This window comes from Pinus tabuliformis, chromosome X (genome assembly GCF_031772625.1).
Source record: "Pinus tabuliformis cultivar Carrire ecotype Pingquan chromosome X, CPIR1, whole genome shotgun sequence".
Classification (NCBI taxonomy): Eukaryota; Viridiplantae; Streptophyta; class Pinopsida; order Pinales; family Pinaceae; genus Pinus; species Pinus tabuliformis.
Window position 1 is genome coordinate 1,325,019,578 of NC_142308.1, and position 25,709 is coordinate 1,325,045,286.

The window sequence follows — 25,709 nt, forward strand, 5'->3', positions numbered from 1 at the left end:
CACCCACCAATTCACTAGTGGGTCACAAAGACACAAGATAACCCATAACCAAGGAGCCGAGAATCAATTGGGAGAAAAACCCACCCGTTTCCCCGTTCGCACTCCAACGAATTCCAACGACACCCTAGAGAGCGAGAATTGCTACAAAACAAAATCCATAAAAGTTACCAGGTGAAAGGCAAAAGTAGGTGGAGAGTAAGTTACCCAGCGAGTCTGGAGGATGCCCTAGGGAGTGTAGGAATAAGTAGAAGACCAAAGTGCATTTGGCTCGTTTTTGCAAGCCTGTGCCACCTCTGTCACTCTCTAATCTATAACACGTCACCCGTTTAGAACCCCAATAACTACCATCGAGCCAAAGGATTGGCCTATGACATCAATCTAGTTCACATACCTCGAATTGCCATTGCCATAATATCGTTGAGAAACCCATCATCCACCATATGAAGCCCTGCACCCACCTGCTTTCGTATAAGTGCTCCCTAATTTTCAGGGTTGATTTCACATGGGCATGCTGCTGCATGCCCCACCACACAACATTCCTCCCTTTCACACGCATGGAGGGTTTGGATGGAGGCCAAACACGGCTCCCGACGACCTTGGATTAGCCACCCACATTGGGGTAATTATGTTTAATGTTATATCATATTGATTTTTGTTTTGTTTTTTTTATAGAAATATATCTTATAAAATATTGAAAAGAGGTTTTATTTTTTAATTTGATATTTCATAATTCATTGGATGTATAAGTAGATAAAAAAGAAGAGCAAAAATTAGGAGATGAGATTCGTGTCACAAGAGAAAATAAGAAAAGAATTAGATAAATATTAAGATGGAATGAAAGTTGGGAAATTAAAAAAAAATCTCTCATTTAATACATAAATGGTTCGAATAAGATTTTTTAAAATAAATACTTAATTCATCTTAATAACAATTACAACTTTTCTAGCCCCAAGGGTTAACTCAATTGGTCGAGTTCTCATCATAAAGCACTTTGCCAATAGGAAGTCACAAGGTCAATTCTCCTGGATGCTCTTGGTGTTAGGCTCTAATGATGAGCTAATGAAAAGTGATCTATTCAGATGAATCTACTGGATAATTTCCATAAACATAGTAACCATAAACTACACATAAAAAATTATATATATATTTTTAAATTATTTTAATTATTTTATATATATATATATATATTTATAAATATTATACACATAAAGAAAAACGAATTTTCTGGAAAAAGACCATATAAAAATTTATACCAATGTAAAGAGAGCAAGAAGACCATATAGAAGGAATTTCATACCATGTAAGAGCAAGAAGACCATATAAAAATCTGATTAGACTAGTCATAAGGAAATAACACATCACATAATTAGAAAAAGAAATTACATTTGGAAAGTAAACCACACTCGCAGAAACACAAGAACTACGAAGGAGAAAATCCCCATTATGTTATGATTTCTATGACCATGGTATATGACTAGGATCCCAAATTTGTTATTATAAGATTCACATTCTATCTTTTATGGACCTAAAAGTGAAAAATCCCGTTATGTTGACCGAGTTATATGTCTGGTGGTTAGTTCACTTTTCTTAATTCTTAAGAATCTCTTTTATGATGTGCATGACGTGTCTGATCTCTAATGGTTTACTTTCTAGAAGATGGAGTCCGATTCAATACAATGGACATCCTCGAAGATACACTCAACATTTAGAAAAAACCAAAATACTCACCAAATATTTTGTATTGCATGGCTTCAATTTTATTATTTTACTTTAATATAATTCTAATAAGTATTTAAATGCTTTTTTGGTTTATTTTGTCTTTTCCCTTTCATTAGAGAAATTTTGTGATAAAGATATTTCAAAGCGTTGAACTTATTTCTCGTTCAAAATAATATTTTTATTAAAAAAAATTGTGTCATGTTTTGTTGTATTTTAGTAATAGGTAATATTACATATATCATATATTATTATTATTATTTTTAATCGTTAAAATATATGGATTTGTTATTTATGTTAGATGTTTTTGTGATTCATGATTTAAGTAAAGATTTTATAGAGAAATCACATAGAAATCATACGATCGACGTGTTTTGAATCTCTATCGAGGTTCATCATCAAGACAAGGTTGGAGAGCAAGATATATTAGAGATGCAATGGTAAACATTAAAAAGTTACCATTGCATCTTTGATATAAATTGGTGATCTGTTGATTTTGCTCTCCAACCTTATGATGAACCTTGATAGATGTTTGAAACGTGTCCACCCTATGATTTCTATGTTAGAAATGTGTCGACCCTATGATTTCTATGTTAGAAACGCGTCAACCCTATGATTTCTATGTTCGAAACATGCCGAACTTATGATTTCTATGTGATTTCTCCAAAAAGTTAAAAAGTTGATTTCTTCAAAAAGTTAAAAAGTTGTTGTTGCATCTCTGATATAAATTGGTAATCTGTTGATCTTGTTCTCTAACATTGTCCTAATGATGAACCTTGATAGACGTTCGAAACACGTCGACCCTATGATTTCTAGGCGTTGACCCTATGCTTTCTATGTGATTTCTCTAGAATTTTTTTGCTAAAGTATGAATTATTTATTTATTTTTTACTTTTAATGATAATATCAAAAGTAATTTAAATTGATAAAAATGATTATACTTATATTTTCAATTTCAGTGGGTTTAATGATAAAAAATAAGTGTTTCCTAATAGGATGTACATCAATTGATTTATGTGCGGTTTAGTTCAAATCATATTAATTAGTTGAGAGTGGGTATCACTTGTAAGGGATAACATCAGTGTTCTATTTAACATTGGAGTTGAGCCGAGATTAAGCTAAATTGAATCTAATTAAAAAAGAAAAAAAAGAAAGAATAGTATCAAATGTAAAAAAACTACAATATGTAAACATAAAGGGATCCCTCATACAAAGAAAAAAATCACAATTTTTTACAAATATAATATTACAAAACAAAGAAAGAAAAAAGAATATCAAATGTAAAAAAACTTCAATATGTAAACATAAAGGGATCCGTCATATAAAGAAAAAAATCATAATATTTTACAAATATAAATATATAGGTTTTCAAATTAATAATAATGTGGCTAAATTTTCTTCCACAAAGTTTATAATAAAAAACTTTTAACTTTTGATTTTGTATTTCCGAAATACTCACATTGAAATTTTTCTGGTCCATTTTTTAATATAAGTATTGAGGAAATGCAAAATCAACATTTATCTTCTCAGAAAAACCTCCACTCTCAAATGTTTAACTATTTTTCCAAAATAATCGAGTAACAAATTATAATATAAATAAAATAAAATAACATTTACATAATTACACAATGAAAATTACAAGGTTGCAACTTAGAAGTCCTAGGGTATTTAAGTTTATTTTTATATTTGAATCTTCTCTCAAATGTACCTCCACTCTCAAATGTTTAACTATTTTTCCAAAATATTATAGTAACAAATTATAATATAAATAAAATAAAATTGCATTTACATAATAATGAAAATTACAAGGTTGCAACTTAGAAGTTCTAGGGTATTTAAATTTATTTTTATGAATTTTTTCTTAAAATGATTTTTAGGAATATTTTTACTTAATTTAAATTTTTTATTTTATTTTTTCTAAATGCTTTTTATACATAAAAAGGGAAAGAAAAGATATGCAGAGATTCACTTTAGTTTTTGTAATATTATTTTTTTTTATAATTTTTAGATTTATGGGTCTATCATTTTTTAAGAGAATTTGGAGAGCTAGGCCGAAGATTAAATCTAGCGTTGCCACAATAACACCAATAACACCAATAACACCAAGGGTATATCCAACAACCAATAAATCAGATATACCAAGAATTTATGACTTAACAAGAATTTTTTAATATAAAAATTTAGTAAAAATAACATTTTTTTCTTTAATAAGATCTTTGGGATTTGAGTTTCCATTTGGGAAAGAAATTGTATTTAGTGGCTTGGGAATTTGTCTTGTCATTTGTAAATTGAGTTATTTTTATGGAGATCATTGAACTGAAAATAAATATTGATATTGATAGCCCCTTTTAGAAAAATTGTAAGTGGTTACTTTTATAGAGATCATCAAGCTGAAGATAAATAATGATATTGATAACCCTTTTGGAGATATCGAAAATAGAGTTCCCTATGCTCTTTGACTCAATTTAATACTCAATCTCTACTCTATTTTGTAGTGACATAATGTGTTAGGGCTAGTTGTCCCCAGGTGATAAAAAAAAGGATAGATTTGTCAAATATACAATGTCTAGTCAAAGAGATATAAATTCTAGTTCTTTGTTTACTTAAATACAATGTCTAGTCAAAGAGATATAAATTCTAGTTCTTTGTTTACTTAATAATTTATCAAAATCTCACCCGGATGCGGGTGCTTCTACTAGGCATTAAATATGGCATACGCCACGCCACTTGGGAGCAGGACAGATTGCCAGCACCTGTACGCGGAGGCCTGCAAAAGGAATTACAAGTTAATGCACAAGGTAAGCGAATTTAGTGTGCAACAGAGGAGACGGGACGCTGCATTCAAGCCGAGCATGGCTGCTCAGGACTCGATGCAGAACAGGAGTAGAGGCCAAGGCCTTTACCCCGTGGTGAGAATGGATGCTACGCCGTATATTGGGATTAACATGTCAATCATAGAACAGAACTGGCCCATTGCTGCTTCCCGTGTTCGGAGAGAGGTTATACCGGCTTCCAGTATTCGAGGGATTGTTGAGTGTTTGGGGTCTTTGATCTTAAGTGCCATGCCGCGCAGCCGAGGCGTACCCAGGCGAGGAGGGAGGTCTGGTACCCATGTTGGCCTGGACATGGAAGATTTACAACCAATTGCGCCCATTGCCTCAGCGCCACCCTCGTCTCCCAGCTCTGAGCAGGAATGCCTTCTTCCACAGGGCACCTACCAGACTTTTCGCTTCAGGTTTCCTAGCCGCCTAGTCAGACCAGAAGTGGTGGTCAATTTCACGGTTTTCATCTCTGAGGAAGAGCCTGGAATGCCCAATTCTAACTCCCCTGCCTCTGCTAGTGTTCAAGATAGTGATATCCTTCTGGGCGACATGAACGGTTTGGTTTATAGAGCCCACCGTTACGAGGAAGCTCCAGCTCAGAACGCCCTGGTCCAGCAAGCTCCGACTCAGGAAATTTCAGGTCATGCCGCCTCTGTGTTAGAGGTTTTGCCGCCGCCAAATTCGAATATGGAAATGGAGGTCTTCAGCGCTCGTGCTCAGCCAGTTCCGGGAGAGCTGCCTCAGGACGTGGACAGGATGGTCATCTGGCTCGACTCGCCCAGCCCGGACAAAGGAATGCAGGCGGCCTCGCCCAACCAGACAGCCTAGTTCTCTTCGGGTGCACTGTTTTGTCTTTTTTGCAATCATGTCGATACAAATGGTGTTGTTTCCTTGTGTCCAATTCAGTCCTAGGTCTCAGTTTGGCTACTGCTGCAGGTCTCAGGCTTCAGCAGCATGCTCTTCTTGTCTTAGTGTCAATGATGTAAAATGGCTCTGTACTGCCAGTAGCTATGGTGCTTTTGTCAGTTTGAGTCCAGGTTATTTGATGTCCAGGAAGCATTATTATGGACTGTGTTTTATGACTCGGTTAAAGCAGATAGACAGTATAGTCCAACTTCTTCTGTTTGAGGACTGGCCTCGGCCTCCTCGCAAGATCTAAACTTTGTACATATTTTTCTTTTTTTTTTTAATATAGCAGTAGCCTTTACTTAGAAAAAAAAAATAATTTATCAAAATCTCCTTGTCAAAATTAATTAACAAAAAATTACTTTATTACAAAATTAAAAACAATAAAACATCATTCTTGAAAACTTTCCTTTGCAAAATCTTATTGAATTTAAATTCAATCTCAAGTAGTTAATATTCTTTACAACTTTTATATTTTAGATTTTTTTGCGAAATGAATCTAGAAGATGATCTACACAATTCTTTAAGACTATTTAAATTTATGTCGGTGGACGATTTTGTCTTGAAATTCCACCGTTATTATCTAATATTTAACATCTATGAAAGTACCTATCTCATATTTAAAAGTACCTACTTTATATATTCTTATGGTATATGTTTTCCAATGTTTCCTGTAAAATATCCCGTACATAAACAATCTCACCGGACAATCCCCACAGACTATGGTTGCGAAGGTTAAAATCATGGTTACATGGAGACTAACGATAGGCAGCTTGTGGACACAGAGGGTTCCGATTCAGAGTACGGAATTGCCGCATTTCCATATTAGGACACAATGGTCAATCAATGATAGAAGATTCTGAGCAGGTGGAGAAGAGTCCACATGAGCAATTTGTTTATACAGTTGAAGTGCATATAATATTGTTTGGCGTGCATATTTGTGAATGATGGAAATGGGAGCGGGAGCTGACAAGTATAGGAAATAGAGCGAGGGATTGAATTTCTGACTCCAGGAGATAGCTGATACTGAGATCAAGATCAGGCATGAATAACCAGCGGGCGCTGATGATGGGCAATGGAATACCTGAAGAAGCCCTGGAGTGCGTGATGGTCTACGTAAATGAGCCCCGGGATCGAAGCGTGGTCTCTCAGGTGTGCAAGCAGTGGTACACGATAGATGCCCTGACTCGTAAGCACGTGACCGTGGCCTTCTGCTACGCAATCAAGCCCTCTGATCTCACTCGGCGCTTCAAGCGGTTGGAGTCACTGAAGCTGAAGGGGAAGCCGAGGGCCGCTATGTTCAACCTCATCCCGGAGGACTGGGGCGCCTACGCCCGCCCTTGGATTCAAGAGATCTCCTCGTCCTGCCTCTGCCTCAAGTCCCTCCACTTGCGGCGAATGATCGTCACGGACAGCGACCTCGCCACTCTCGTCGGGAGCCACGGCCACATGCTGCAAGCCCTCAAGCTTGAGAAGTGCTCCGGGTTCTCCACTCTTGGACTTCTGAAAATCGCTTGCTCTTGCAGGTTAATTCTAGAACCCATTTTCAAACAACATTTTAGCTGTAATTGACACTACTGGAAACCTTCGAAGCTATACGAACCCAACATACCGATTGCCGAAATGGATGCAGTTCTGTTTTTTTAAACCTCAGTTCGGCTGTTTGAAGCGTCAAAAGAGGGGTGGAATAAGAAGGCTTAAATGTAATTGAAACCCAAACTCTTGAGCAGCTGAAAATCCAAAACTTAACACACACTCTCTCTGTATATTAAGTTAACACACACATATATATATATATTCAAGGTAACTTAATTCATTAGAGTTGAGCTAATGATATATAAGAGGTCAGCTATATATATATATATATAAGAGGTGAGTTAACTCCTTTGAATATATAACATATGTCTAAAGGGTTAGTTTGGGCGTGCATATGCGTTTGTATAGATTACCTTTGCAAATCTCTCTCTATATGTCTCTTTTGAGTTTTTTAACCTTTAGGGTTGTTAAGGTGGAATCTAAGAGCTTTATTCTCAACCAAATGATGTTCAAATATAAAACGTATGAAACCCTCCACCCGTAGAGTAACTCCTTGCACAGAAATTTTGGTCATCCGGAACCAGAAAGAGAAGATTCATTCTCAATAGGGGATATTTAAACAAGAATCCGAGAATTACCTTAATTATTGGCCATAGGTTGTTCAAGGGACGGACAAGGCCCCTTCCCATTGTTGCTATTGAGGAAGTAGTGCAGGCCAAGCTCATAAAGGAGTACATTATGTGTGCTTATGAGCTGAACTTGAGTTGAGGGGACTTCCATCGCCCTTGACTTCCTTAGACCCTACTCTTGTAGGAGCTTCTTTCCTCTAAAACACCTCAGACCATCTAGATATTGGCCTAGAGGGGGCTTGGTTTGGATTAGACTCCAACTTTATTTTGTTGCTTCAGGTCTTCAGGGGATCACTGCGAGCCCTTCAAGCTAGGTGAAGGTTCTTCTTTCTTCACCATAGGATTTACTTGGACAAAGATGTCACAAAGCTTCTATGCCACTAAGGCACTCAAAGGAACAGCTTGCAGTGGTGCAATAGGTTGAAAAATGAGTCATCATTAGGGGCCTTAGAGTGGCTATTCCCTTAGACAGTGGGCCCGTCCAAGACTTCCCCAATGGTGGCCATATTAAGGAAGGAGGGATGTCTTGGGGATGTTAGTGAGGTGTTGGAATTGTAATGCAATCTTATGGCTTCTCCAAGCTTGCTTTATGATGCACTTAGACAATTGGATATTTTGATTCAGTTTCCGGAGAATCCACAGTAAGAACCGTTTTCTGCCAACTTTTCAAATCCCAACCGGGATCCATCATCAGGGCTTCTAAGTCGATTGGATGTTGGTCCAAGTGCATCATCTTGTGAATAATCATCTTGTGAATAATCTAGGGCAATGAGCAAACTGCTAAGAGTGCCCATGATGTGAAATAATGCTTTGCACATGATAGGAGTCCCATGGCTCTCAATGCTTTCCCTAGGGTTGTCAATATGATCGTCTGATGGACTTGGGTCCTAATTAAGTTGTCCAACCCATGATGAAACCACTTGCCAATTACATATAATGTTCAATGCACTTCCTCACCTTCGGGTACAATAATTCATTTAGCATCTAAGTGAAACAAACTTGTTAGTCAAGGACACAACGAGACTTCATATTGGGTTTTCCCTCCAGACTTAGGGCTTTGAACTCGAAGTATTGCTACCTCCCTAGGTAAGAGTGGCTAATAAACAACCTTATTAGGTGTTCTCAGCCCCTAAGGGGAAAGACAGGTCCAAGGTACATCTTTCAATTGGTAGGTGTCATGTGAATGATGATGAGATGGATGGAGACACAGGGGTCTCAAAGCGAATCACCATGGGTTCAAGGGTGGCAATAATAAGGAATATCCACATATTGGGTATATAGATGGAGGGAGAAATCACGAATACATGAGTTACCCTGGCCTTTGCTTTTCCACCCTCCATTATTTGCCTTTTGCTTTTTTATGGTTTTTTTGTATAATTGCTTGGGGCTCTAGGAAATAAGAGCATGGTGTGGGAGATAAGCTACCCCCATAGGTGGGGCAGTTCATCGCCCACCAGGGGTTGGGACATGTATGGGTTCCTTAATGATGTGGGGTCACTTATTTTCCCTACGAACTAGGGTGATTACCATAATGATAAGGGGTAGAGTTGATATTTGGCTTTTGCCCACGTGCTATATTGAATGTTCTTAAAATTGGCAACTAGGGCCAAACTCCATATGGGTCACCTCATTTACGGCAACTGATATTTTTCTTGGATTCCTCTCTCTGAGAGGTGTAGGATTGATTTAACAATCATCCGATTCCGACATGTATTCATGGAGATATGAATTTATTTGTATTCTTGACAATTTGTCAAGGTCGGCTAGCAAGCAAAACAATGGTTTTCACCCCCAGCATATCTTCAACGTGGCATATAAAAGGAGGAGACCTTGTGGTATAATCTCACTCATCTCATCTCACATTATTCTCTCTCCTAGTTTGATTGGGTATGCGTTGGAGGAGGAGATCTCTCACACGTGTGAAGAAGGAGGACGCAAATTCTGATTAGGGCATCGTTGACCGAAAACTGCAGGGAGTCTCTTTGACCAGTGTTGACCAGCGTGGACTCCTCTTTGACTGTGGATTGGGTTGGATTGGGTTGGGTTGCCTCTCTTAGGCAGGCCACATTTTTGAACAGCAGTTTGGACCTCTGTTTGACCATACTTTGACCAATGTTGACAGTCAAAGGCTGACCACAGGTTTGACCAGAATTGACTGAAGGTTGACTAGATATTTCAGACTGTTTTGGGTTGACTTTCATTGCTGTTGGAGGCTGAGTTGACTAAGCGTTGACCGGGATTGTCTAGAGGTCAAATCTGACTTGTTTGACCAGCTTTGACTTTGCTAGTTAGGGATTGGCTGCTGCTGTCATAAAATTACAAATTTGTATAATTGTACTATCTCTCTCTCTGCTGAATTATTGAAGAATATAAGAAGAATTGATCGAGGGTTGGGGTTTGTCCCTGGCTGGCGCCACATCTTGTGTCCTCTTATCTTGGCTTGTCTTCTACTATTTATATTTATGTTCTATCTGCATTTTATTATCATGCTGATGTGATTGCTATTTTGGAAATTGATATTGGGCTAATAAGAAAATTTGAAGTAAATTGCTCTCAAGCATAGAACATACCATAATTTAACAAATGTCCCGACCATCTTTTGCATTTTATAATATTCTTTTCTTTTGTTTCTTGATTGTGGCCATGATTATGCTTTTATCATTCTTTTAAGTTTTAGTTGCATCAACCTTCGGGGCAACAATTCCAGCCCCGACCCAAACACGTGGACAAGGGAAGAGGGTGTGCCAGTGCTTTGTGGACCCAGTGGTCATGTGGACCCAGAGAGGGAAAATGATGAAATAGGTCATGTAATGTGCGGAGGGGAGTGAAAAATGTGGAACAGGAAAACGAGACCGCGCTACCAAAATCGGGGTTTCCCAAGTAGTGCCCATCTTAAAGCCATAGGCCAATAGGGGAGATCCCACGAGACTAGGATTGTGTATTAACCCCCCATTTAAGGTGAGGGAACAAAACCTTGGTCAAACCCCTTTCTCCTTACAGGTCACCCAATAATCCATACCTAAGATGCCCAAGAAAAACAAACATAAGCACTCGATTGCACAATGAAAAACATACCTTCGAGGTTGGATTGCCCACTGTTGAACATATGCTCTTGACAAATGGGCAAGGGGACATATGATTGCTGCAGGGAGTGGAGATCAAAATGGCACAATAGGTCGGCTACATCGGTTGCTATCAAGGGTTGTTGGTTGTCAGCTGAAGACAAATCTAGGAGAAAAGTTCTCCTATGGGGTGTTGTTTTTTCACGATATTGGAGTCTAAGATAGAATCTTAAATCATTGACGCTACCAATCCAAGTATCACAACATGACTACTTTGCACAAAGAAACAATAAATAACATTAAATCAACAAGTGCACGAATATAGACATCTTTTTACAAATTTATACAACCCAACTTCGTTATATTAACAAACTGATAATACAACCGTCTAAGGCTCTCGTACCAGGGATAATGGCCCTCATACATCCACTGATACAAGACAACAACAACTAGGGCTTGGTGTCAGTCCTTTGACAACCATTCTACCATGAATAAAGTACTCTGACTGTCGAGTTGATGTAGAGCTCCTCATAGCTGCCTTGGCCGTACCTTGTACACATATGCCTGGTCCTTTAGTTCCTGATCTGCAACAACTCCAATATGCCTCTATCAATGAACCAACTCCATTAGGTCACTGAACACAACTCCACCTGCTCCCTCACTGACCGTTAGTCCTTCAACGCATCAACACATCGAGTCTCCTGTCAAGTTGTTCACAACTCCGTTTGTGAACAACTCTCTACTATCAACTGCTACTCCTCAGCTCTTTTGGGACTTTCATCCCATTAGTGCCTTCCTGTGCTGCATGATGAAGACACACTTAGGGCTAGAGGGCTTCCCACTATCACTGTTGAATGTCCTTCTCCAACAATGAACTTAGGGCATGGAGGACTGCCCCTCTTCTGCTGTAGATGTCCTTCTCCACAAGGCAAGTTTAGGGCTACAAACTGCTCCTGGCCAATCAAACCTTTGATCTCTTCTTCTCCCAATTCTAACAATCCCTTAGTCCTTCAAGAGACTTGTTCCTTAGGGCTTGAGGCAAGACTCTATAATCATCCATAAGTTGTTCTTTAGGCTTCTCCAACTTTGCCACTTCTAGCAGGCATAAAGTCCTTCTTAGGTCCACTGCACTTCGGGTCAACTTGGTCCACTCTCACACTGTCCTCCAACAGTCCATGAGCGTCCAATACAATGTCCTTTCTTAGGAATTCTCATCCACTAGCATCCAACCATCAACAAGAGCCCATTTGCAACTCACGGCTGCTGTCCTCTTGCCTTGGGATCTGTGCTTGCTTGAGCTCTGGTTAGGGCTACACTGTTCTTGCACCTAAACACTGCTCAAACTATGTGGTTCCTTCTCCAACTGGGTTGCTCCCTCTGCTATCCACTTCTAGGCATCAAAACACTTGCTTAAGGGATTGAGGAACCTCCTCACATTACTCTACAACACTCCTGTCGCAACAACAAACAAACCAATCCCCAAACTCCAAGAGAATAGCCTTGTTCTAGTTGCGCACTAACCTGGGCATCTGCGGCCTAGAGGGAGGGCCTTCTTCAAGGCTTCACACCCTCCAAACAACCTCCCTAACACGCTGTTGTAGCATCCTTCTTTTAAGGCCCTGTAATAGGGATATAACACACGAAACTTGCACAAAAAACCACCCCAATACATACCTCAGATTGCGGCCTAGTCCAGCAAGCAAGTTCGCTCCAAAACGTGCCAAGACACGACCTCAAATCTCCTTGTTGGTTGCCTTAGACTTGCGGCCTAGCTACTCAAGGAATTTACACCCTAAACAAAGACATTCCTCCCAAAAACTTGTGCCCTAACTCCTTGCGGCCTGCCTCAGTCTCGCTGTCCAAATTAGAGGTATTGCTTTGATGGATGATGCACCTTGGATGTGTGTAAATGACCTCACAACTCTCCTTTATTTATATCTTTCACATGTGGCTTCTATGAACTGTCAAGAGGGCTAAACTAGCCTTAGCTGACCTGCTCTCCTTATTAAGTTAACCCACTACCATATAGAAAAATTCATATCTCATGATAGAGACCTCCAATTTCGATGATTTTCATTGCCCCTAGTTGCTCTAGAGGTCCTCTATCATCTCCAATGATGAAAACATCAATATTCATTACTGTTTCACACCCACATGCTTGGGGTGCAAAGCCTGTTACCCACCACCTGTGGGTGACACCCATAGGAGAATTCTTTTCTCCTATATGGTCCTCAACCGGTAGCCAATAGTCTCTCGCAGCCACCAGATATCTCGATGCGCCACTATCTCTGCCACCTGAGGCAGCCATATGCTCCCTCGCTCATCTGTTATGATTGTATGTTTGAAGGTGGGCCTTCCAACCTTGAAGGTCTAGCTTTTCATTGTGTAGTTGGGTACTTTTGTTTACTTATCATGGACACTTTTGGGCATGGACTAGTGGGGTGGGGGGGAGCGTTTCGGTGGAAAGAGTGGGCTTGGTCTGTACTCTTGTCTCCTCTATCCAACTTGATGGTTAACCTTGTATCTTAGTCCCATGGGATCTACTTTATTGGCTACTAGCTTTAGGGGTGGCACTAAATGGCTATGTTACCGGATCCGTCAGCCATGGGGGATGGATTCGCGGATCCCCGGATTTGATCCGGATCCGGATTCGGATTCGCTTGGATTCGCCTCGGGACCCATATGAAAATGTTTTCTTCACGATAATGTGCACCCCGAAATTCAAACTGCGTTCCTGCAATTTGGGATTTTTACAACACAAAAATACCTATATTCACTGAATTAATTTTCTGTTAATATTCGTTGAATTAATTCCTAACTTTGGATCCCTTTGGTCACGGGAGAAGTTCATATTCGCTGAATTAATACTCTATTAATATTTGTTGAATTAATACTCTGTTAACGGGAGAAGTTCATATTCGCTGAATTAATACTCTATTAATATTTGTTGAATTAACACACTATTAATATTCGCTAAATAAATACCTAGCTTCGGGTCTATTTGCTCACGGAAGAGGTTATTTCCCAAATAATACTTTAGCTTAATACCTGGCTAGTAAAATGCATTCGGTGGGTTGCTTGTAGCCACCATGGCGGGCACCCTCTCCGGGTCATCCTGTCACCAATGGAACATATCAGTAATGTTAGAAATACTATGGTATCGGAAACCAAGGGCTAACCATTCGTTGAAACATGCGGACATTTGGAGACACTTACAGAAAATTTATTAATGTTCTAGAGATTATTCACGTTCAGATGTCGGGAGCTCAACTCGTAACCTATTAAGATTAATAACTATATAATTTATAACATATAATAATAATAATAATAATAATAATACAGATAAAACTATAAACATTTAAAAGTATAATATCGTAAGCTCATATATTAATGAACTCAGCTTATAACTTATTAATATTAACAACTATGTAATTTATAACATATAATAATAATAATACAGATATATTATACAAATTAAAATTTATAATATTGTAAGCTCATATATATTAATTAAATTTTAAAATTTGGTATTTTAAAGTTAAGTTTTATATTTATATTTTAATTTCTAAATTAAAATTATATATATAAGATTCAAACTTAGATTTTAAAAAAATTATAATTTAGAATTAAGTTCTATATTTATATTATAATTTATATATTGCACTATAAATAGAAATATTAAAATTTATATATATCTATTAAATCAAATATATAGTTTATTATATCATATATTGAAAATATATATTTATTATTAAATATCGCATAAAATATAATTATATATTTAAAATTTTGTATTTTTACAAATTATAATTGCTAATGTTTATCTTCTTTGAAAGTAAGGAGACATATTAATGGCTCAAGGCCTAAAAGTATCTTGTGAGGGTGGAAGTTGCCCCTATTACATACCACATACAAGTTATTTTTAGATGGCCAATTTTGTCTACACATAATGATGTAGCTGCATGCTGAGATATTCAGATTGTATCAACAGAGGTTAGACCAGTAACCATGAATATTGTAGCCTTTTCCATATTATATAATATACATGTCGTTTCCCCGCCGTATCCAGATCCTGGCTTTTAAAAAATCTGACGGATCCGGATCCGTATCCGCATCCGGATCCGGATCCGAATCCTGGTAACTTAGCTAAATGGGAAACACCGATTTTGGTTGCGTGGTCCCGCTTCCCGACACCACATATATCACTCCCTTCCACTCATTATAACCCCTTTCATCATATTTCCCATTCGGGTCCATATTTGTCCATTGGGTCCACAAGGGGTTAGCCTCCCCCTCCCCTTGTCCACACTTTGGGTTGGGCCTAAAACAATGCTCCAGAGGTTGATGCAGCTACAAAGTTACAAACAAAGTTAAAAAATAATTTGGCCACTCTCAATAGGAAATGTACCATAAAATGCAAAAGATGGTCGGGACATACAAATTTAGCCCGTGGGCAAAAACCAAACATGAGCTCTACCCGTATCATTATGGCCATCACCCTAGTTCCTAGGACCCTTCATATTGACCCCTTACATTATTAAGGAACCCATGATTGTCCCAACACCTGGTGGGCGATAAACTACCCCACCTTAAGGGGGTAGTCATTGCTATATCTTGCACATCATGCTTTTATCCCCTGGAGCCCTGAGCAGTTATAAAAGAAAAATAAATATAAGGCAAAAGGCATATGAAGAAAGGTGGAAAAACAAAGGCTGGGGTAACTCATGTACCACGATTGCTCCCTCATACATTCATAAACCCAAGTGTGGGCTTCTCTTATTATAGCTACCCTTGTATCGTGGCATGTGGCTTGGAGCCTTCCCTTAATGCCCCACTCCATTCCATCATCATTTCACATGCCACTTGCCATTTGATGGATGTAAAATGGACATGTCACTCCTCTTAGAGGTTGAAAGCACCTCATAGGGTCCTTGGCTTTAATAGAATCACACAATTCCCATGTAGCTAGGCCTGTTAGGTTCTTCAAGACATACTACAACACACGTCAATCGTTCTACTGGAAGGGAATGAGTAAGGAAATTCAGGAATACATCTCCGAATGCGACATCTGTGAGAGAAATAAAAGTGAAAATGCCCCAACTCCTGGTTTGCTACACCAATTATATATTCCAAATCAGAAATGGGAGGAAATCTCAATGGATTTCATCGACGGTTTACCTATGTCTGACAGTTAGGACAAGATATTTGTTGTAAATATGCACATTTCACGACAGTCAAGAAAACAGACTCAACCAAGCAAATTGCAAAAGTCTTTTGTAAAAACGTCTACAAGTTACATGGTCTACTGGAAGTCATCATTAGGGATAGACACATAAGATTTAAGGGAAATTTTTGAAAATATTTTTGCAGTCAGGCTGGAATAACCCTTAACATGAATTCAACATATCATCCACAAACAAATGGTCAAATAGAAATAGTGAATAAATGTTTGGAAACATATCTCCAGTGTTTCATAACTGATAAGCAAAGTAAATGTTCTCAGTGGTTGGACCTAGCAGAATGGTGGTACAATACCACCTATCATCAGTGTTGTGAAAATCGCGATAAAATGAAAAAATCGCGATTTTTTCCCTCTGCCGATAAAATCACGATAATTAAACGAAAAAATCGCGATAAAAACTTAAAAAATCGCCGGGGGTCGCGACATCATAGTTTTATAACGTTTTTTTTGGGTTTTTTCATGCAATTTTTTTTTGAAAGAAACAAATAATTTTGAGTGGGGCAGCTTAATGATCAAGTCTAGGCCCTAGTATGGATATGCTATTCATGGTAATGTTAAATTCTTAAAGTAAAAGTGACATTCTCCTTAATCTTCATTTTCATCCTTTTACTTAAATTTTTAACATTACCATGAAATGACTCAGGATGTTTGAGAGTGGTTCCAGCCTCATTGGATTTCATATGGAGAAAGTAGAATTTTAGATTTCATTTAAAATCTAGCAGACTTATCAGTTTTTCAGGATTTCAGGATTGGGAGATTGTAATGTTTCCAGGTGACACCACCTGCCCAGGCTACCCCTGCCACCAGTAGAGGACGTGGTCTACCTCCTATAGCTCCTACTTCTAGTTCTTCAGCTTCTAGAGCACATCGGACTCCATTGCCATCTCCACCAGCACAGGCACCAGCATCTACATCTAGAGGGAAAGGGAAAGCTGTGGCATTTTCTCGCAAGAGGGGTAGAGGAAATCAATAGGATTAGACTTTCATTTTATTGTATATGACATTATGACATGATGAGATACATTATCATATTTTTTGTTGATATTTTGAGGCTGAGTTGGGACTCAGGAGTCAAGACTTACTATTCAGGACATGATTCAATGTTATGTGTGATTTTAGCGCTAGAAATGATATTAAACATCTTATATATTAGTTTTTTTATCATATTTATGTGTCAATGTATTTATTTTATGTTGTAGATGGTTTAGATATTAAAAAAATTGAAAAAAAATGAATATTTTTGTACCAAACGATTTTTTCCCGATTTTTTCCCGATAATTCCAATTTGTTCCCCGCGTCGATTTAATCCCGATCATGATTTTCACAACATTGCCTATGATACCTCAGCTAAAATGACCCCATTCCATCAGCCATCCAAAATTGATGAAATTTGGTATAGAACTGTGCCGGTGTATCCTTTAGAGGTCCTCTAATTTTCAAGCCATTCCGACAGTTTAATCTTGAGTTTTGCCAAGCCCTAGCTTGAAGACCATTTCTCCCTAGGTTTCCTTTGGTTAGTGGCTTCATGAAGGATCATTGCATTGAACATTAAAGTCAAATATCATTTCTTTGATCATTTTCTCCCCCCTCACTTGGTCAAGACCATTTGTTTGAAGCTTTACTCCGAACCCTTGACCTCGCTTGGGTCCAGTAGGGCTTCTTTGTGGTCCTGCAACCTTGTCATTCCAATTTCACAAGGACTGCTTAGAAACCCTATTCTTCTAGGGTTCTTTGGTTTAGGGCACTTCTTATCAAGAAATACTCCTCAACCCTAGGTCTCCTTCTAGCCCTTCTTGGGGGCCATTCATCTTGCTTCTAAAGCAAGCAATAAATATCATTAGAGTCTCTCCTTTGAATAAGCTCTTGAAATCACTACCTACACACCATTGAATATTTCTCCTAATGATTTCCCTAATAGCGAGACTCCTCCCATCGGTGAAAGTCTGTAAAGTGCAGGGAGCTTTAGTTGAGGTGATAGTGGGCTATTGCTCCATTTTTGCCACTTGACCTAGTAGTTGCTCTATAGGAACCCCTCCTAGGACCCCTACTAGTTTAAACGATAACACAGGCTACAGGCTTGGGTTCTTAGCCCACAAGTCACTTTTGTGTGCCACTTCCTCCAAAACCCACCAAAACCCACTAGCCTAGGGTTTGGAGTACCTCCTAAGCTACAAATCTCAACATGGGGTCACCCACTTTTGGTGGGTAACATGTCATATTAAGTGGTTCCAACCCGAAGGGTAGGAATAGTTCTTAGGGTGACCCATTAATTAGTAGGTGCAAGTGGTCAATGGCATGGCAAGGGCTTACTTCATAGAGGATGCCATAGTCTTTGTCCTAATTATGAAATTCCAACATCTTTGAACATTGTAATGTGAAAAGGGAGCAATCATGAGACTTGAGTTACCCCTTTCCTCGACCTATCTTTAGCACACCTCTTATGCACCTTTTTCTTCATTGTTTTTCTTTTTCTTTGTAGATATAGCTTGGGTAGCTTTTATTGATTCATTACCGACCCCTTAAAAATGAAACGTTCCATTGCTCATTAGGGTTGGGATAATCAAAGTTCTTGTTACTCAGAGATCTCATGCTTTAGCTAGGCATAGTGCTCGGACTAGGCTTTTTTCCATGCACTTCCATTTATCCTTGCCAATCTTTTTCTTTTTAACATTATGGCACATGCTTTTTCCTTTCTTTCTGTTGTGTCAACCTCTCAATGAAAAGTTTCTAGGCCCCTACTCAAGGATGAGGAAAACACAGAAGTTAGAACCAATACTGGTGATAGATGGTAATCAACCCGAAGATGGGATGTGGATACAAAGGAGAGTTTGAAAATGTTATGGGTTACCATGGACATACAACATCAATTAGAGCCTCCTATTTGTGCCCCTCCTAGACAGTGGAAAGAAAGGCCTCAAGGAGGGTCACACTGGACTTGGGGCAAGTGATAATCACCAAGGTAAATCATGGGAACAAGAATACAATCAAAATTGGTCAATCATTCGATTCAACCTGTGATCCATACTAGAATGACCTTAAACGTTAAATGAAAGCACTTTATTATGAAAATGGTTAATGTACTTCATATTTGACAATCCACCTTCATTGAATGAGTTGGCTAGATGGAATAAAGCACTGACCGAAGCATGGGTGGGAGGCATCTGAGGATGAATATATGTGGATCATCATAGGGCTATTGGTTAACAAGTTGAAACAATAGGATAAAAAATTCTCCTAGGGGTTACCCACTTTAGTGGGTAACAATTCACATTTTCTTATGGTGGAACACCATGTTGCACAAGCAAAAAGGTTCTGCGAGTTTTGCCATCTTCAAGAGGTCGAGATAAGGGAGCACTTCATCTTTGGCCATCCCATTAATTATAAGGTCTATGGATGATATTATTGCCTTTTCAAAGAGTCTTATCACTCCCTCTCAACCTTCTTTAGTATCTAGAGTCTAGACTTATGGTGCTTGCCCTTGTTCATGAGGGAGGCCTAAAACTATGATCTCGCTTACTCTAACCACCACCTTACTTCCGATTAGTTGGACACTACCACGATGATTACATATTTCCTTTTGGTGCTTCTAGCAAATAGGGATAGTAAGAGGCAGGTAACCAATGACACCATATCAGTCACGAAATCCATAAGACCCTAACAGGCAATTTGTGTTCTGCTAATGCAATCCTTATGGAGATGTTGTCTTAAATATGGGACAAATTTAGATAGCACCACTAGATATACAAGCATCTCAAAATCTCGATAATGAGATGCATCATCTAGATAGTGAGACACACCATAGACCAACTCTTTCAAGTCTTTTGGTCAATTGTCTATTAGGGGTTTGTTTTTTATGGCTTCAAATTTTAGAAGCAATACATATATTGCAATGTTACTAGAACTAGACCGATCATCAAACCGGTAGACCACCCAGACTAGGAATTGGTCAGAACTGGACTGGATCCGGTAAAAATTAGAACAAAAAACCGATCAACCAAAAAAAAAAAATTCAAATTTGAAGGAAAAACATATATATTCATGTGCATCCATATGAATCCAAACCATTTATACATAAATAAGCAAAAGTTCTCATATATATAGCATGTAAGAGTGCACATAACCAAAATAGCACCGAATGCAATCCATCACTATTAACAAACAAGCTCCACATGGCCTTGTAGCATCCAAAAAATTCATGCTACAACAAATACCTACATATCATCAAAATCATTGCCTATATTGGGATCTTCGTCATCAATATCACCCTCTAAGCATTAAAATAAGAGAAAACATAGCATGTGAAGTCAAGTTTTAATATGAGTGATGGGTACCTTTTTTAGTAGGCTCATGATAGAGGAGTTCAACAACCAATGCCACTAACATTGAGGTACATAGAGGGATTGGTGCTCTTGATTAAATACTAGTTCCATACCCTCTTACATGAAAAAATCCAATGGAGCATTGCAATCCCCCCAATCTTGAAATCCTAGAAAATTGTTAAGTATGTTGGATTTTGAGTGAGATCTAAAATTTTACTTTCTCCATATGAAATCCAATGAGGTCAGAACCACTCTCAAACATCTTGAGTTATTTCATGGTAATGTTAAAAATTTGAGTAAAAGGATGAAAATGAAAGATAAACTTGAAGAATTTAACATTATCATGAATTGCATAGCATTAGTAGGGCAATATGGTACCAAATTGACCAAAAGCGGTTCAAGTCACTGGTCCGAACCGATTTTGGCCTCAAACCAGTCGGATCGGCCGGTTCTATCTGGTCCTGATAACATTGATATATTGAGATTCTTAGCTTTGGGAGAGAAGTTGTTGCTCTTCTTCCTCATTTGATGCAATGGCATTGGGGTGCATTGAGTTTCCCTTTCATCCACTCTCATGCGAGCATTCTTCCCAAGGTTTTGGTTCTCAACGGTGCTAGTACTATTGTATATATATTATATACCAATGCTTTGCATTCAATTCTTTGATTTTAGATTTGAGATTAGAGACCTATAGGTTAGATTCTTCTTCATCTTACTTTTATAGGAGTGACCTTTGTGTTCCTAGATTGTAACAACATTGATGTGCTTGGTATTTCGATTGACCTATTTGTGGTCATTTGTTGGACATTAACAAAATCATCTTATTGTACCTTATTTACTCATCTTCGAAATTGCTATGCTATGGAACATCAAATCATTACAATAGGAGTTTAATCCTATTCCTTCCTTTCAACTAGGGGTTTTAACACCCTTTATTTTCCATTATGGTTAGGATTTTTAATTATTTGATGCTTCTATAAGTCTCTAGTGCATTCCCATACGCTACTAACTCCACATGGGTAGACAATGGTGAGCTAAATTGGGAAAATAATAATTGGGCCACTACCTTGTTGGGGGCATAACTTTCTCATACAAACTCCATTTGACAAAAATGAACCATCAATGGGAAGATATTCATCTGCAGAATATAGTGAGAACCTCCAAGGCACTTGTTTTAGAGCTTAGAGACCTTGAAATTCCATTTCTTTGACCCTTAACCGAAGGATATTCAATTTTCATCCATTAATGCAATTTTCAAGATCCATTCCAAGCTCACTCTTCTAGATCACAAATTCTATCCCATTCCATAACATCAATTAAGTCTTATTCTCTATGTACCTTCCTCTATTTTCTCCTTGGAGCTCTCGGTTGGTAATTATCATTTTAATTGTACTTTCCAAATTTCTTGTTGATCCCTTCTAGTCATTCAAAGCTTCTTTTGTAGAATGATATCTTCTGGTAATTTTGCCTATGCATATGGTGCCAAATCTTCTATACAAGGTAAGGCTTGGTTCTCTTTAACCTCAATAATCATGGATGGATTGCAGTGTTTAATGTTCTCTACAATTACCATTGTGCAAATATGCATACAAGTGGGGAGACTAAGTCTATAAGTGTTGTTGTCTACCCCCTCCAATACTTCAAAGGTCCATATCTTAGGGCCTTGATTTTGTTTCTTGGTTCTTGTAGTGTTTCCTTCTGAGGTGCAATGAAACCCTGTCCTATTTTGAAGGCCTTTTCAACCCTATGTTGATCTTGCTTGGCGTTGTAGTTCTTTTGAGATTTTTCAACTTCTCTTAAACCTATAGGTGTATCTTCGTAATCCTATCTATGAATTTTTGTGCCTTCAATGCATCACTTGAGGCTGTTGCCTCCACTTCAAGCTATCCATATACAATATTGAATTGTGATGGTGGGAAATATCCAAAAGAAATTTCAAGAGGGGGCTTATGGTGGAGTGTTGACAACCTTTAGAAATCTTTTATGTAACTCAAACTTTCATTTGAGGTCCTTGGATGCTTTTAATTGTAGCCTCTTTTTTGTTTGTTTGTCCAAAATAACAATTATTATATATAATCAAAATTTATTGAGGGCAAACCCTAACATCATGCTTACATAAAGTAGTAGATCATGGTTAGTATTAATATCTATACTAAGTAAACCAAGCCAAACCAACACACTTATGAAATTGTAGGTATATTGTCTTACATATTGGTTTGACAAAAAAAATGATTCAAAATAACATACTATACAAAAATGAAAATTAGAGCCCTGAAGGGCCTTCATCAACTCAATTGACCTGGTTCTCGAAACTTTCTCCATTAGTAGTGGCAATGAAGTCTTTAAGCAAGGCCGAAAATGTTTAAAGAGGTGGAGCGATCAAGGAAGACGCAGGTTGAGTGTCAAGTGAGGATGCTCATAAGGGGCCATGTTCAATGAGCTAAGATGTGTGATACCTAGGCAATTATCATGTCTAGAGAGACAATAAGCTCTAGGTGCTTGTTGCCCAACATTGTCATGGAAGCTTGTGATTCGGACTCCCACTTGTGTAGGTCCAAAAGGTGCTTGCTGGCTTTAATGGTGAATTGATCTTGGTCTTGTTGATTTTTAAATACTTTTCATTGAATTTTTTCTTCCATTATTTTTAGGCTAGTGGCGAGTAAGTCACATTATTGAGGGCCTCCGTAATGTCCTTCTCACATTGGTTGAGACACTTCTTGATTTTGTTGATTTCCCCAAAAACATATCCACAACAACAATGAAGGTTCACCGAGCTCCAAAGGGCTTGTCAAGATACTAATTCAACTAGAGTATAAAGCTCCCCATAGTGCTATCTATCTTAGCCTGAAGCTAAGGAAAGATGAGAACCATGCCTCTTGTGGGTAATAACCTCTTCTTTGATGTCAACTCCTAAGTTGGAGGTGACAAGCATTGACATGATGAAAGGTTTCCAAGCTTTGCACTTAGGAGATCTAGAAGCAATCATGGTATGTTTGTTGTCAATCGCTTGAAGGGAATGAGGAGGGGAAAAGGTCAAGGACATTTAATCCCTTGACCCCTAGTTATACTTTTGAAGGGCAACTTCCCCCCAAGTGGTGTCAAAAATTTATAGTAGAAAAAGACAATTCTTAATTGGTTCTTAGTTATGGAACATGTTTAGTGCTTCTCTATTGTTAGGAGTAGTCTTGGAGTAACATTTGCTCTTCAAATAGCATGCCCCTATATATTATACGAAGTGAACCTCTAAATTTAGAGCTCTCTTTATGTGGTAGAAAGATTTACATTGCAATTTATGTATTAAGGAGATTGACCCCTTTTGAATTTTGTCAACTATCGGTTTAGAGGGCATCTTTCTTTGTATTAATTCTCTCACTATAATTGTTGAGTCTCCTAGCACATAGGCTTCAATTATACCTTGATCTCTTAGCACTTTGAGTCCTTGATATGTAGCTAGATCTTACACCTTGTTATTAGTAGTGTGGCCAACCTCGCAAACAATTTTGATTTCCTTTTGGCCTTTATGATTGAGAATGATCCTCCCACGCTAACCACCCTTGAGTTACCTTTCAAAGCTTCATCAAAGAAGAGAACATGATGTTTTTTGTAGTCCTACCATAGGGAAAATTTTTCCACATTGAGTTTTGGTTTTTAAGTTCCCTATGTCGATGATTGAGTGAGAGAATTTAGATTGTGGACATGGGAGAAGGAAATTAAAGAAAGAATCCAAGCGTGTTCTAGAGGTTAGTATACAACTACATTGGACTATTTTATCTTATTGTCTTGGATCATCTCTTTTAGTAGTCTCTAGGTGACCTTTGTAATTTATCTTCACACTTAGCACCTTGTTTTGGACCATTAGCCAACAAAAAAAACTGACCTTTGGGAGGTCATTTCCTTCCGAAATTTCCAAAGGACAGATTTAGGAGGGAGTACATGTTGGCTTAGAATGGTAGCATATCCTTTTTTGACATTGTATTGCCTCCACATGGGCCCATCCTCTCTTGTCTCTTTTCATTTGATTGATTGTTGCTTCTCCTTTAAGGATCATAAATAGAGTTTTTGAGCTCCCTAAAGCTTTGAAGCGGGATGAAGCAAGATCCGGTCTTGCCAATTACACTCTTGTTTTTGGTTCCAAACGGAGAGGTCAATAAATGAGTTTATTCTTCATGTTGCTAGCCAAGGTTGAATTCAGAACAAAGGGTTGTGGCGATATAAAGAATTACAACAATAATAAGTTGCCAAATCCCCTAAGATTTACTTAAATTAGCGACCAAGGAGCAGAGGATTTAGGGTTGATGTGCATTGTTTTTTCAATCTCCTAGGCTTCAAATGTTACTAAAACACGTATTTTCCTAAGGCTAAATGATCTAGAGCTATAATACGACTAAGTACTAAAACCAATTTAACCCATCATAAGTTCAAGCATTTTGCAATTAAATCATCCAACGTATAGAGTGCTCCTTAGCTCTCTAGGCTCAACTTCTTAGAATTATTTTACATTTTCAGGAAACAAACCACAATGCTTAAAAGTAAACATACTACTAAAGCAAGAAAATAAATGCTATACGAAACACGAATTACTTCTATAGTGCACTTCAACAAAACAACATTTCTTTTTCCAATCATAGGGTGATGGTATGTCAATGAACAAACTTCAATAGAAAATGCAATTTTAAGAGAACCACTAAAACTAAACATATAACTATTCCTTAGCTACTCACATGGATGTAGGATTCTATAATGACAAGTTATAGAACACACGTAGCTAAGAAATGCAAATGCAATCGCAAAAACATACATGGAAAAGGTGCATTAACTAGTAAACTTTTCAAACAAGCCCTTGCTCAAAGAGTATTGATGAACTCCTATATTGAATCTTACGTTCACTCTATATAGGAATTGTTTCAATAATAAAAGTGTTTTTGAATATTACATGAATATTCTACAACTCACAACCCTTATTCTAGCTAAGGAGAATCTAACCAAAATTGACTTGCAGATAAGTACATGTACATTGTAGATCTTGAATCCTCTAAGGCAGATGCTAGGGAATTCCATGACTCCCCCAACTAATCTCTCCCCAAGGATCGCTAACTTCCTCGTGATGACTAACTGTCATGTTGGTGAGTTGCTAAAGAAATGATTTCTTATGCACACTATTCTTCTTGATACGCTGAATTAGTGGGTTATTGGAGAGGTGAATTCTTAGGTTCATCTCCCTTCCTAGTTGGATCACTAATGGGTTGAGTCCACATTATCAACCATTGAATCAATGCCACCTAGCTTGTGGGCTTTCACGATATCGTGATCTTGCAATGGGCTATAGAGTTGGGAAGACTCTGCAACTTATTTTTTCAATTTTTATTGAATTTATGAGTAATGTTTTTCCCATGGAAAAATTGTAATTTTATTAATGAAAACAAAATTACATGTTACAGATGCTGAAACGCATTACATCAAGCAAGTCGAAAGACTGC

At 38.0% G+C, this 25,709-nt stretch overlaps 1 protein-coding gene across 1 annotated transcript in view; it reads left to right on the forward strand.

The window, feature by feature from the left end:
* The first annotated feature begins 6,095 nt into the window (after window positions 1–6,095).
* Window positions 6,096–25,709, forward strand: part of LOC149144969 (coronatine-insensitive protein homolog 1a-like) — a 44,244-nt gene continuing 24,630 nt past the window's right edge. Inside the window, exon 1 of the mRNA XM_089450089.1 lies at window positions 6,096–6,970. Within this exon, the coding sequence (XP_089306215.1) occupies window positions 6,489–6,970 (482 nt within the window). The 5' untranslated portion in view covers window positions 6,096–6,488. The remainder of the gene's footprint in view (window positions 6,971–25,709) is intronic.